At 37.9% G+C, this 15,354-nt stretch overlaps 1 protein-coding gene across 1 annotated transcript; it reads right to left on the reverse strand.

The window, feature by feature from the left end:
- Nucleotides 1-286: 286 nt before the first annotated feature.
- On the reverse strand, nucleotides 287-11,987 carry LOC145775516 (ribosome-releasing factor 2, mitochondrial-like). Its single transcript, XM_082586811.1, has 13 exons — nucleotides 11,649-11,987; nucleotides 10,699-10,875; nucleotides 6,872-7,059; nucleotides 5,831-6,004; nucleotides 5,204-5,436; nucleotides 4,687-4,827; nucleotides 3,429-3,622; nucleotides 3,062-3,157; nucleotides 2,463-2,675; nucleotides 1,927-2,100; nucleotides 1,289-1,455; nucleotides 673-804; nucleotides 287-503 (listed from the first exon to the last, which is right to left on the reverse strand). Exons 1-13 carry the CDS (start codon nucleotides 11,896-11,898, stop codon nucleotides 372-374), a joined length of 2,271 nt encoding a protein of 756 aa, XP_082442937.1. The 5' UTR covers nucleotides 11,899-11,987; the 3' UTR covers nucleotides 287-371.
- Nucleotides 11,988-15,354: the final 3,367 nt, after the last annotated feature.

A 15,354-nucleotide genomic window follows, 5' to 3' on the forward strand; every position in this document is an offset into this window, starting at 1 on the left:
CTATTACAAAACTATAATTTGAGGAAAAAAACTACTAAAATTATCTGGGGATGATTTTCAAAATATAATGCAAATTGATTGGATCTTGTGTAAGTTTGCAATAAGCAAATTATACTGTGCAAATAATCTAGTGGTATTGCGTAGTTGCGTTCCTTCAAGCGAACACTGGTGCTCAGTAGCTAAGTTTGTTGACCAAACGACCTTTCAGTTCTGCAGAAAGCTTGTGATATGACCGTCACAACTGTGTAGCCTATCCGTGTCTAAACTAAAAGACATACACTGAAACCCCACTTCAGAGATTTACTATTTAGTGTTTATATATAAAATAAAAAAAAGAATAGTAAGTGTCAGCAAAGCTATTCGCACCAAATCTAGGATGTGGCGCCGGATAATTCTTGTTTGATTTTTTGCAGCCGATCTTGTGAAACGGGCTCGTAGCCAGCTACTTCGAGAGAAAGATCTGCTAATCCGGATGTCGCGCTTCTTAGGCGGGAGGCAAAGCCCTGTGTGAAAATAGAGTTTTTTACTTTGTAGCGGGCAATTTTCGCTTGGCAAGAGTTCGTTAACCAGACAATGATCGATGCTAATGAGACCCAAAACGTCAAACCAGCCATCTGCTGTCGTTCCACTTATGATACATATTTGCAGGTGTAAAATAATGAAATCTTTCACCTTCATTTCAGCAACTGGTGCATGGGCAAACACAATCTTGTTATCTTCAACTGAAGTAAAGTCTTTGACCACCGCGTGCCGTTTGTGAAGTTCTCCGAGGACGTCGTGAAATGACGCTTCTCTGGCGTTGATCTGTTGATAGTGACAACATTTTTGGAAAGGAATACCATCATCTTAATGACGTATTGGTTATGCTTCATCGTATGTAGTTTTTTGTGATTAAATTCGTGCAGGAAATCCAGAATTCTACTGATGTGAATGTTCAAAATCTCGCAAATTACTAACATAAAAATGTAACTCTAAGCTTTTGCATGTTTGCGTGGCCTAACCATCCCAAGCTAGTAAAATCCACTTTTATACATTGATTGAACGCGCAGTGTCGCCTTTTACACCACGCGCAGCTGTTGAACATAAACATCTGGAGTATGGAGAAGACTTAAAATTATCATACACTGACGAGACGTTTCAACTCTTCTTTTTGGAAGAAAAGAGCTTCGCTCAGCAGTGGGCTACCGCAAAATGATGATAAACTCAGAGACCAGTTCCACGTCAACGAAATGGTTATGTAAATAAATTAGAACCGTCAAATATCACGAAAATAAATCAATACTCTGACCTCTATTTTCATTATAGGTTCAATGAGTTGGCATTCTGCATTGTTAAGAACCTCCTTTGTGCATTTGTACGCTGCTGCAGTCACTAATGCCGCAGGGCAGTCACTGCGGCATTTCACAGAGCGCAGTCTAAATTTCGCTCCCATCACGGGATAGCTTAACACTTGACCTGATTAAAATCAAAAACATAGCAGTGTTAGTGTCACATTATACTGCAGATCATCTACAACGAAATACATTTTTGTCTAGTGTCAAACTTTGTGATAAGTGCGAGTTTAGTCACCAATGGCGCCATTATACGCAATCTAAAGTAGCATGTAACACGATGAAATTTTAACCACCCACACCCCCTAAAAATGTTTTGCGTACGCCACTGGGCATAACACTAACTTAACCGTATCTATGTATAAAACCAATGCTTGTGTCATCTAGCTCAAATCATTGTCATGAGAGCGATAAATACGAAGTCATTTGACCCGTAGACTATGAAAGATGATTCATTTGGAGAAGTGATCTACTGTTTTTCAAGAAACGTGAATTTGGGCAACTTAAAACACTATGAGTGAATCACATTAACAAACAGGTTAAGATGGAACAAAGAAAACCACGTACTAATGGATCACCAAAGAAATACGATCACCTTTCTGACAGGCTTGAAGAATCCCTTGCGCGGCGGCTAATTTGCTAGGATTGTCTACCGATGGATGAAGAATGTCCAGTACATCAGATACAACGCTCGCATCCGGACTCGGGTCCAAACTGATATCAACAAATACCTCATAAGTTTTTCCTAGCACACTCCGGCTATAATTTCCTGTGGATCAGATAAATTTTGCCATTGGTGATTGAAAATTAAGATCAGAAACTTAGTAGTTTGTAAATTATTACCAAACAAACCTTTGGAGAGTCTATACAATTCAAAAAATAAAGCTGTTTTAATAATAATTGCCTCGATTTAAATTATTAAACAGTACAAGACTGACAGTGTCCTACTCTAGAATGGTGTAACTTCTTAATCACAAACCCTTCCTAGAAAACTTAGCTTAGTTACAAAATCTATTTATTAACGCAACACAAAATACCGCACGCTGAAAATTGTTAGTGTAGTAGTACTGCAGTAAGAATCAACAAACGCAAACTTTAAGAAAATGACATGTAGTTAGTAATTTAGCCTACCTGAATGTCTTGCCGGTAAGTTTGGTATCTCTCTGTAGGCCACTTGTATAGATCCCATGTAGGCATCCACTTTAAATTCGTTCCTTATGCGTTCTGCTATGATATCCATGTGTAACTCGCCCATTCCAGACAACGTGAGCGCACCACCGTCCGTGGTCTTCACCCGAATAGATGGATCCTCACGGCATATGACATCCAGTGCATGATCCAAGGCTGTTGTATATACAAAGAAATGATACCAACGAAAGGTAGAAACACGTTAAATTAATGAAGTTAATTCAGGGCTTTCGTCGCGTAAGTGTGACTTCCTCAGTACATGTCTCTCTGCCAGTATGGGGACTACGCAGTATATCAAAATCATGCCTATTTCAAACGAGCATTATATCTGTTTCTGCAAACAAAACTATTGGTTGATTAATCGAAAGAAGACGTCATTTCCTTCTACAGAACTAATATTATTTACAGCACACTACACCACGCTGTGCAATCAGTTCATCAAAACATTTACTAAAAATGTTACAGAAAAGTTTTATTGTAAACTTTTCGTGTAACACAAAAACTAGCGGAGTTAGTTTGAACACTAAGCGGAAGCTAAATACCTTTTTCTTGCGTTATGCTCCCAACCTCGACGGTACAAAAGAAAACTGGCTCAGGCACAGGAACAGCCGCAAGAACTGCAGCATTTAGTTGCTGATCTAAAAGAAATGGTGGCGATTACACTGAATGAACGTTTCAAAGACTGATTACGTAAATCGTATCGTCAAAACAGTAGTGTAAAAATCACTATATAATTTTTGATCCTTGTTATAAAATGCATACACTATATTATACTTCGCTGCGTATCATGACCTATTCAGTCCCACAATAGCCTGTATCTTCAATAGCATTTTCATAAAAAACGTGGGTATTTTGAGCCAATCTCATGGATTTCTTTCACAAATCACATTTAAGTTCTACCGTGAGCACCTGCTACCTCTGCAGACGCTGAAGCATCAGCCGCCCTCTCTGTGGCCATATTGAATTGTCTTTTCGATTCCACAAGAGTATCGCCGGTAATTGTGTTTGCAAGTCCCGATACAATCCCAATCTCACCAGCGTTCAACTCGCCGATGTCCCGATACTCGTCCGCGAATACGCTCATCAAACGAGTTATTTTTTCACTGAAAAGGAATTTTGTTGCACCCATTATGCTCAGCTTAGTGCACGTAAGTCATGAGGAAATGTAAAACTATAAAGCTACAAAAATAAGGAAAAAAGACTCTGGAAAAATAACTTCAATACAAATAAGTACATAAGTAGGCTAACGATTAATGATGACTGAGTGATAAGGAAACAGTAAGACCTGAAAGGCGGGAAGACTGCGCGTAAGATAAGATATGGAGGCTATGGGGTTGATAAAAGAGAACGGGCATACCGTAGTAGACAACAGCAGAAATCGCAATCTGCACAGGTGACTCCACATCATGGGATTAAAGCTTATATAAAAAGTGAACATGTCGATATAAAACAAGACTTGGCTTCCATCCAACTGAAACATTCTTCATCTACTAACTTAACAAGTGACAAAAGTATGTTGCATTAAGTGTTTAGTGCAGTGGTTCTTAACTTTTTCTTTGGCACGCCCCCCTTTAACAATAATTACAAGTGCTTCGCCTTTTCCAGATGTAGTCTATAAACAGTTTGGATATGAACCATCTAATTAACGTATATTTTTTGGACAACCATCAATTATTACTCGTGTAAAAAATACACCAGATTATACATTATTTACAATCGGGCTGCATCTCCTTACACAGGTTGAAAAAACAATTCGCCTATAAGAATTCCTGCTTTTAATGAAGCACTCTACGTTTGCATAGTTAAATACTTTAATAATTAAGTTCAGGACACCCTTTATTGTTCACTGGAGGCAAAGTTTCCTTTGCTAAGGCTCTTTGATAAATAACGCAACGAGTGTTAACACTTACGATATTTTACTCTTTTCGATTTCGTGTACAACGAAACCAGATTGCAGGACAAGGGCAACAAAAGCTCCGTCTGCATATAGCCCTGCCTGTTATTTTCACTTCTCATATAATATAAATCGCAAAAAATAGTTCAGAACATCAAAATTACTGCAAAAAAATTAAATATCCTTGAAAAGCTCGCGCCCCCATGAAAAGTGGTTGACGCCACGCAAGGGGGGCGTGCCGGTTAAGAACCACTGGTTAGTGTTTATACCCACCTGCAAAATTTATTAGGATTGTAAAGTGTCATTCCACTTTTAATAGTACCAGAATATACACGTACGAAAATTAGTGGACCATATCTTTTGTGGTGAGAAACTTTAAATGCCATAGCCGTAAGTGAATTCTCATAATACTTTCTGCAATAAAAATTGACCAAACAGTTAAATAATGATTTTTTGATGAGGTTATAAGCGGCTGAAAAATAATAAACTTAACACCAACAAACAAAATTATTGTTGAAAAGGAGCGATCTTCCTGGCGTCAGCACTACCTGACTAACTCGACTGCCGAGAAACAAACAAAATTATTTTGATATTGATTTTACGTCTACAGACCTCACATTTCTTGCTTAGTAACGCCAAATAGAAGTGTTACAATCGACAAAGCATAGTTTCATCACTCATAAAATAAATTTAACCTTACCTATCAGTCTTACTGAAGCAACAAATAAACACTGAAACAAAAAACAAAAAGCTATTGAAGCAAAACAGAAATGTAAAAAAAATATCTTACGTAAAAGTATGATAAATATCTGATGGTCTTGGAAGGTAGTAAACAACGGCGTCCAACAAAGACTGCACTGCCACATTCTTGTACGAGCTACCACAAAGCACAGGTACTATTTTACGATCAATGGTGGCTCTCTTTAGCCAGTGCCTCAACAAATCTGTTGATATTGCTTCAGCGTCCCCTGCATGTGGTCCTTCCAACCAGGCAAGAGTGATGTCATCGTATACGTCACATAGCTGCAAAAAAAACATTACATTGCATGCATATATTGCAAGATATATAATGTACAATGTACATTAATCACTGAGCTTTTAGGCGACCAGTTTGCTGCAGTTATTTTGATAGTGGCTACGCTATAGCCTATTATACATCAAGTAAGTCAAATTCAAATGCGGTTCTTAAATACCATGCTGTGTACAAGCCAATGAAGCAATTCTTCGCATCGGTTTTTCTTTATCAAATTGTATTTAGAGATTCCAAAAATAAAGACCTAATAAAACAATAAAAAAAAAAATCTGAAAGGTAGGTTCTGTTTTTGTATTAATCACCGTACCGTACATATCGCGCATGTATGCATTAAACTTTAAAGCGAAATATAATTCGTTCAAATTCATCAATCCAAACATTGACCTGTTCAATCATGCCAGCACGTGCGGCAAGACAGGGCTCCCACTCAGGGTCTGTTGATATCAGACTTGTTGTAATGAAACTTTTTGACTTCGTTTCAGACGTACTCCATTCTTTCTTTTCCATGCTGACTATGTCAATGATTCCCTTAAAAATTCCATTTTCTTTGATAGGAAGCTAAATATGTTAGAATGTCATGATATAAACCGCAATATATCTGTGAAAAATCAACGCAAATATAAAAATTAAAATCTGATCAAAAATTAAGAACCTAAAATGTAGAAACTAAACGCATATTCGCTAGGTTTTGAAAACTAAATATTTTCATCTTCACTACTACTGAATTAATAATTACAAATAATAACTAGCCCAACTAATTTATAAAAATATCATTTTTTCTTCATTTTAATGAATTTAATATAATAAATTGAACTTGATTCAACAGGACTGAAAATGAAAACAGTTTAGTTTTCGAAACGCTTGCAAAACATGAGTTTAGTTTTTACCTACATTCAAGGTCTTTTTATTTTGTTATCATATTGATCAGGCGTTCCCATCATTTTTGTAAAAGTACGACCTGTATATTCATTAAATTATAAAACCACCACCTTTCATACATTATGTACTCGCCAGTTAAGGATAAGGAATCATGCTCCTTAAAATATTGTGATTCGTTTCGAACACTTGTACACAGCAAAACATAGATCTTCTAACTCAGGAGCTCTCAACTTTTTTACTCTCGTGTACCTATTGTCAAAGAATTGATCTGAAGGTTAATTTGCCCCAACCAGCTTATTTTCCATGCTTTAATAGATTTTTACCCCTTTAATGGAAGAAATTTTTTCTCTGGTTGAGAACATCTGTTAATCTATCAAAAACTGGATACCAAATATTTAATAGAATGTTCAGATTAAATATAATCTTTCAATAATATGGAATATAAAAAATTACTTAAACTCCCTTTTTCTACATTTTTTCCACAATAGAAACACATTCATTTTATTTACTAGGCCTTCTACCATAATGTTCCTGACCTATAACTACCTGAAGCAAAACAGTATTTGCTTTCAGTTCATTTTGTAACGATTGTATGGAAGCAGATAAGTTGGCATTTGATTTGTCCATTTTGTTTATGTAAGCTATCCTGGGAACATTGTAATGATCAGCTTGTCGCCAAACAGTTCGAGATTGGGCTTCAACACCTCTTGACCCGTCAAATACAGCCACCGCGCCTACACAACATTCTGCAGTAAGCATACCTTATACAATAAAACAACTGAATAATGCATATGGTATCTTAACTAAACTAAGCATCCATTAGATTAACAACACAATCAAAAAATATAATTTTTGTTTTATCAAAAGTGTATAAGCCACCAAAAGTAGGCATTATTCAATAGACTGCAAGCAAAAACAATCATCATAACAAAATCCATATTATATGGATTCCTACTAAGCAAGGCTGAATTTCTGAAGCACAACTTGTAGGCGCAGACATCCAGGACTACGTTGCATTGTCTTCTAGACCAGGGGTGTGCAACATGCGGCCCGAGGGCCAAATGCGACCCGCAAAGATGTGCCAAATTTGAATTGTGTGCGGCCCGCGAAACGTGTTTATAATTTAATTTAGTCTGGTACGTGCGAACAATTCATTGTAGAGTGGATTATTGTACATTTCGCACCTTCTTTTAACCATTTTACAAATCTCCCACCGGCCACCGCTAATTCGATTGTATTTAATTATTTGAAACGCAATAGATCAGAAGCACAGAATTGCACACAGAATAGCTCAAAGTACGAAACTGTATTCTGACGGTAATTTGGTAAGCAGTGTTTTATCAATGTCGCAGAAGAAATGTGCCCTAAAATGAAGAGTGAGTTCGAGAAAATAAGTCTGTCACGGTGGACGATAGCAAGGCGTATCGATGATCTTGCTTGTGCTATTAGTGACACTCTCAGGGATAAGGTGAAGAACTTTGTTTCATGGAGTTTTGCGATCGATGAAAGTACGGACCAAAAGGACACAACACAGTTGGCCATATTTGTAAAAGGGGTGGACAAAGACTTGAACGAAACGGAAAAGCTTCTGTCACTACAGTCAATGAAGGGCACGACAACTGGTGCTGACATCTTCACTGAAGTAATTGATGCTTTTGACAAGTTCGAACTGGACTTGTCCAGCTTATACGGAATCACAACTGATGGTGCTCGATCCATGTCCGGAACTGGCATTGGATTCATAATTCTCTTGAAGTCTGTCTTGCGGGAGAGAAAAATCGATGATGACATAGCAATTTTTCATTGTATCATTCACCAGCAAAACCTGTGCGCCAAATCCTTGAAGTTCAAATACGTCTTGAGCCCGGTTATTAAGGCAGTAAATTTCATTTGAGCACGAGGGCTCAACCATCGTCAGTTTCAAAAGTTTCTGGATGATCTCAACACGGCACATAAAGATCTACTGTACTTTTCCGATGTGCGTTGATTAAGCAAGGGCTGCATGTTGCGACGACTTTACGAACTGCGAAAAGAAGTTGTAAATTTTTGAAACTTAAAGGGCACCCAATAACTGAAATGGAAGACAAAAATTGGATATGCGATCTAGCTTTCTTGGTTGACATAACTACGCACCTGAATGATCTCAATACAAAATTGCAGCGAAAAAATCAGTATGCGAATAAAATGAATGGTCACATAAAAGCCTGATGAACAAATTACGACTTTGGAAAGCCTACATAGTACATACAGACAGGAAATCTTTACCACTTTCCAACTTTGAAAGACAATGGAATGCATCTTGAGAAAAAACTGAATTTGCAGACCAACTTGAAAATTATTGTATGATTTTTTGGCTCGTTTCAAGGACTTCAAATCTCATGAACATTTGTTTGATATATTCTCTTCGCCATTCAACGCAGACATTGACAAAGCACCAGCTGATATCCAACTTGAACTGATTGATCTTTAAGAAAAAACGGGTTTGAAAGCAAAGTATTTAGAAATGAATCTTGGCAATTTTTACCGAAAACATCTCAACCAAGATGACTTTCCACATATGAAAAAATTCATAGCTTCCAAAACGGCTCTTTTTGGCTCAACGTATTTGTGCCAACAATTATTTTCTAAAATGGGCGTAGTAAAAACTCAATATTGATCGGTTCTGACAGACGAACACTTGGAAAATGGACTTCTAATTGCGAGCACTTCCATTAAAGTAAATTTGGAAAAAGTTGTCGAGAGAAGAAGTCAGCTGTAATTTTCTCACTGAACTCGTTTAAAGACGATGTGGCAATAAATTTGAATAGCAGTTTTCTTCAGAAATGCATTTATGTGTGTTAAATTATTATTTTTGGAAGGAGATAACTCCTAATAATGCCATAAGAATAACATGAATAACAAAAAAACTAATGTTTTGTGCCTGCAACTACTAGAAAGCATAATGTTAAATAAACGTGCGGCCCGCGGTTTCACCCAGATATTTATATCTGGCCCTCCCGTAATAAAGGTTGCACACCCCTGTACTAGACCAATATCTTCACACCACAACCATATTCACTGTCACAATCAATGTGCAAGGCCTCGCGACGGACTGCTTTGTATTTGACCGAGCAACAAACATGCTGTTTTATTTGTGAAATTCTTGAGCGATATGTTATTATCGGCTACTGTCCTGTAGTGACCTCTGATTGCGAAATCTTTATTATGTGACGTATTTCCAGAACATTTTGTGGACGTGCAAGTCGGGAATATTCTTTGCTTGACTTGCCAGGTGTTGGGTGTTGTGACATCTTAAAGATGTTTGCCGGTAGTAAAATTTGACAGAACAATGAGTTCTTATGATGTAACCTTATTGGACCTTCTCGAAGTTACTAGACCATCAAACCTACAAACAGAGTAGCGTAATTTGCATAACTATCATTATGAGAGATGATTATTATTGTAGTAGTAGTAGTTGGTAATAGACGCAAAGATTATTGTTGATCAGGAGTTGAAGTTATTGAATACGAGTAAACCAAAGGTGATGCTAATATAATTTCTGATTGAGATTAGAATCGTGTGAAAAGCTGTGCATGGATTACGTTAAACTCGGTTAATAGTTGTAAGCGTTGGAATGGAATCTATTGCTGTTCACTGTTACTATTACTTTGATTAGTTGCTGGAAGTACTGGACCATTCGTTAAAGTCCTTCAAGAATTTTCATTATCATTTCACTAGTAGAACTATCCGACCATTTAATTGACTGCTTTTTGGTGATATCCCATTAAACTACGTCATTAATCCTTTCCAAGTCTCTTTCCTGGTAAGAGATAGAAAGAAACCGTGACATTCACTTTATTAAGATGATGCTTTTTAATCGTTTTGCCTTAGTTTTGCTGACTTTTTTATCAATAGCCCCAATAGTTGGATGAGCCCTTGCTAAAAACTCAAAATTTTTAATAATACAAAAAGTACATAAAATAACCAAGTAAAATGTATAAATGCATATAGCAATGTCATAGTTATGATATGGTTCATTCAAAAAAACAAAATTGTTATAGCTCCATCGGTTTCCAAGATACAATATATTTATATTTTTGGGGTTGTTTCTATGAAAATGCTTCTACAGGAGGCACCAAACGACAATTGATTCAACTTTTTTTGTCATTTTTATGAATAATGAGCCCAACTACAACTTTTAACCAACTTATGTAAAAATCTAAGACGCTTTCCCAAAATTAGTACAGCCTAGTCAACAGTTGCCTCTTCAACAACAAACTTAGGCGTTTTTGCTTGTACTGTAATACTGATAGTATTCATATAATACCTACACAGCTTATGTTACATTAGCAAGAACATTATGGTAAGCAAAAAAGCTGTTAACATCAGCTCACCATCAAGGACGCGAAGAGACCTTTCAACTTCAATAGTGAAGTCGACATGCCCAGGTGTATCAATTAAATTTATTTGTGTATCTAACCATTTGAAAGAAATTGCTGCACTCTGGACTGTGATTCCACGTTCCATCTCTGTTGGTAGGTAATCCATCACAGTATTACCAGAGTCAATATCTGTAAAGGTATTAATAGGCTAGTGGTTTGAAATGGCTGTGTCTGCTTGGAAAGATCAATATAGGTAACACACCGGTATGATTTTGTAGCAGACTTTCATGTTCCATGAATTTGGCTCATTTCATTTAATAGTTGTGTCAACAAAAAATGAAAGAATTTCATGTTGATTTCAGTGTTGTGTGAAATTAGCTAAGAATTTATAGATTATGAAATCTAAAAAGTAGAGAATATTTACAAATATCATTACCGTACTTGATAAATCATTTCACCTATATTTTGTGTGATTTTACACTTACAGGTGGTAGGTTACATCGGAATGGCCCGTTTCGGTGAGTCCGATTCGGTGAGTTCGATCCCTTAACGGGGGATTTTTTGAATTTTTTTTTTAATTATCGGGTACCGTAGCCTAATTATCATTGCCGTTTTAGGGGTTTGGGTTAGAGGTTAGGAACTCACCGAATAGTAGCAGACCCAGGTTATATATACTTTAAAGCTGCTTTAACGCTAAATAGAATCGATGAAAGTCTCCCTTTTTGGCTGTTGTTTAAATGCAAACAACCCATATCATGAGAGAAGCTGATCAACTGACCATAGTGGATTTCTGCAATCGATTGCAAGAAATTTTAACACCAGGCAACACTGCTTTGTTTAATGACAAGTGCTTCAGAGATGACAATGAAGGTATCCCTAACACTGCAATTCCCTTCAACATTTGTATGCAAACAGCAGGAAAATGTTAATGCTAAAAAAGAAATATACTGTATAGGCTTTACCTCCCATTCGATTGATATGTCCTGAATAATAAAGCATTCTTTCAGTTGTGGTTGTCTTTCCTGCATCTATATGTGCCATAATTCCAATATTTCTTAGATCTGTAGTGAGTGGTCTTGCAGAAAATTGACATAATTGTGATACATACACAGCAGTGCGAAATGGCAATACAGCACTGCTAAGTTTTGTAATAGTTTGATGTACAGTCCAGATGTGCTTTGCAACAAATCTTGGCATATCATGAAATAGCATTATGCAGCATTAGTTTAAAATGATTAACAAAATCCCATTGAAGTTTGGTGTTGATATAAAAAAAAATTAGGCTACTATTTCACTTTCAAATTAAGTCATATCTGTAATTTAAATGTTACAGATTAGATCATAAACTCTAGTTTTGCAAGAAACATTTGCATGAAACAAATCATGCATGAGTTAAATAGAGAGAACTGTCCTTTATATGATTCAGGTTGTCTTTTTGAAAGGATCATTGTTACATACAGAAAGAAAGTCCTACAAAATACGACTATTTTTTGGAGAAAAAAAAAATTATAAAAAAGCAATAAAAACACAAAACATTGCATTTTGGAAGCACTACATACACTTGATTATAAACTAACAGAAACAAAACATCGCATTTTGGAAACATTCACTTGATTGTGAACTTTAGCTAAAAGAGATAAAACTGTTTTTCTTGTCATTCATGCAGTTTGCACTCGATGGTGACTTTGTGAAGGCAATTGACAATTGAAGGCAGTTTTCAACGACTGTGATAATCGAAGGAAGTTTTCAATTTCAATAAACAAAAACTTTCTTTTAACAATACAAATATAACACTGAACGGTATTACATTAGGCAGTTTCAAGATTACCCTATTGCTTTCTTAATTTACAGGGCAATGCAATCCCAGCAAGGTATAGTAAAGTTGTTAATGAGCCTGCGCCCTGCAGCCCACATACATGTTCAAATGATTTAAGTACCAACGGTCCTCAAAGGGTTAATTAAAATTTAAGGGCATGACGTTGCAGGCCTCTAAGCTCTATCATTTTTCCAGCAACCAAGCATGGGTTACCACAGCTTTTTTCCATCAGTCAAATTATTGCACCTGGCAGCAAAAATAAACAAATTCATTAGTAGTTTGTATTTTTTAAATCCGTTAATTAATATTGTACTTTTGCGTTCACTCAGGTAAGAACAACGTAAACAAGGCCCTGAAACACATTGGCAGTTGGACTTACATGAACTGCTTCCCAACTACCTTAAGTGTATAGTTAGTCTTCGAGTTTTTATAGGACAACACTCAGACATCAGTGATTAGGATACGTTGATAAGATTAATAAGATTTACAAAACTCTCCTCATTGCAACAACAATAGTCTTTAAACATAGGGTACCAGCTTAGTAGCTTTGTAATTAGCTTGTCAACCTCTGAATTGGAAGACAATCTTATTCCTGCTTGACTGTAAGCATGGGAGTAGACTCACAGTAATAAACTAATAATGTATAATACCTACTGGTTTACTTTTAGCGGTTTAGCCTCTTTCGAAAATCGAAATACCAATCAGCTGATCGTGTCTGATTCATGCCAGAGTTGCCAGAAAAACATTAATATTTTGCGAAATTATGGCTATGCGCAAACACCTTCCAAATCCATAAACAATAGACCTTTTGCATAACAAACCAACAGAGCGTGACGTTGGAGTCGTGAACGACTAGCCGCTGTTTACAATGCTGTGCGATAGGGTTAGTGGCGTAGTTTGCAGGCGAATAAATTGTTTAACGTCTGCTTGAGCTGTTGTTTTGTGGTCTTTACAGGCGTGTATCAGTGTTTCAGTATAATTTGCCAGAAAATGAAACTCTTTTAAGTTGTAAACTTAGGCTACAGAAGTGTAAACCTTCGACCAGTTCTTTGCTGTATTGGAAGCGATCTTGCCAGGCAAAGATAGGAAGAATTTCTTGTATTATACAGCTTCAAAAGCTAAGCATGCAAATCAAAATATTGATGCAAAACTTAATGACGAGGCTACTTTCGAAATACCTCAAAATGCTACAGGAGCACTGCATCTACATAGATTAGCGGTGGAAGGTTGAATTTTTGCTGGTGTTGAAGCTTCGCCTGGGTTTGTTTTATACAGACTTAAAGCACAAGGTTGTGTATTAGTTCTGCATTCGTACCGTACTCTCGTACTTGTTACCTTGCCGTGGTGGGGAGGCTTGAGTACCTCAAGGATCTTGTGGGCTATACCGACGGGTGCTCGTAGCCCCTGGCAGGTCTAACCATGTCGGGCAGGTGAGAGGTCAGACAAAAGACAGTACAACAGACGGAGCTCGTCAGCCTTGGAAGGCAGTTCGTCTAGGGGAAGGCAAACCTTGATTCAAAACCTCCGCTGTCTTGCGGCTACATCCAGTCCTGGAAAAGGCTACGGAAGTCAACCCAGACAGAAAATCCGGAGTGGAGTACGTGGGGCGGTCGACTGTCAAACTCTGACATCCTTCCGGCAACTCCTGCAGCCAAACCGTCGCCGAGCGTCACGCTTTGCGTTCCCTCGGACCACGCCGGAGAGGCAGAGAGGGGGGTCCTGTTGTGTTTTTGGGCAGCGCAAGACCTCCATACAGACGCCCAGTCCAGCACTCTGGAGAGGCTACTCCAGTCGCCCCCATCCCTGGGTGAGAAAAACAAACCGGAGGACAGCAGTCTACGGGTTATAAGTCTTTGCTAAATTAACTCAAGGTGTACCGTGCATCGTGCATGTGTTCTTATAAGTACTCTGCTGTACGGTAGTGAGTCCTGGACCACTTATGCCAGACAAGAAAACCGCCTTGAAAGCTTTCACCTTCGTTGCTTTAGGCGCATTCTTGGTATTTCCTGGAAGGACAAAATACCCAACACCACTGTTCTGGAACGTTCTTGCTCCCTGAGCATGCACCTTCTCCTCTGCCAGCGACGTTTACGCTGGTCGGGGCATGTTTCCAGAATGAAGGATGGGCTCATTCCAAAAGACATTCTGTACAGTGAACTTGCCACAGGGAAACGCCCAGTAGGACGACCTGCATTGCGTTACAGAGATGTTTGCAAACGCGACCTGAAGCTAACTGACATAGACCCTGCCAGCTGGGAACTGATCGCAGCAAACCGCAGCAGATGGCGCTACGAAGTCAGTGCGGGTCTAGCAAAGGGTCAGTCGAGGCGGAGGAAGCAACTAGAGCAAAAAAGACAAAGAAGAAAAGAGAGACAGCAGCCTCAGAACTCCTCTGATTTTATATGTCTAAACTGTGGACGAGACTGCCACGCCAGGATTGGACTTCAGAGCCACATGAGAAGCTGCCGTACCCAGAGTGCTACCATCATCTGAAAAGATGGAAGGATGCCTACCTACGTACTGTACTGTACACCGTATTTTTCATTCATGAATGCACCTCATGTATTTAAGGTTGATTAGTTTAAACATATTCCCTCATCGTGACGTTATCATAGCAACCATGAAGCAAAAGGACTACCCAAGCACCATGATCATCATCGACTGCACTGAAGTAGGCCTACGTCTCGAAACACTGTCCTCACTTCACCGTCATTCGCAAACGTACTCAAACTATAAAAGTACAAACACTGCAAAGGCATTAGTCATTAGTGGAAGTTGATCCAAATGGGGGTAATATATTTGTATTTCAGTTGTACACTGGTAATGTGAGTGACAAAGAAATATATCACCAA

Source organism: Aplidium turbinatum, chromosome 8 (genome assembly GCF_918807975.1).
Source record: "Aplidium turbinatum chromosome 8, kaAplTurb1.1, whole genome shotgun sequence".
Classification (NCBI taxonomy): Eukaryota; Metazoa; Chordata; class Ascidiacea; order Aplousobranchia; family Polyclinidae; genus Aplidium; species Aplidium turbinatum.

Excerpts from the sequence above, each read along its gene's own strand:
- LOC145775516 (XM_082586811.1), bottom strand. The coding sequence starts at position 11,898 with ATGCTATTTCATGATATGCCAAGATTTGTTGCAAAGCACATCTGGACT. Across the intron at positions 7,060-10,698 it reads GTCTCTTCGCGTCCTTGATG|GCGCGGTGGCTGTATTTGAC; the intron begins GTGAGCTGATGT and ends AATGTTGTGTAG. Across the intron at positions 504-672 it reads CACCAGTTGCTGAAATGAAG|GGCTTTGCCTCCCGCCTAAG; the intron begins GTGAAAGATTTC and ends ATTTTCACACAG.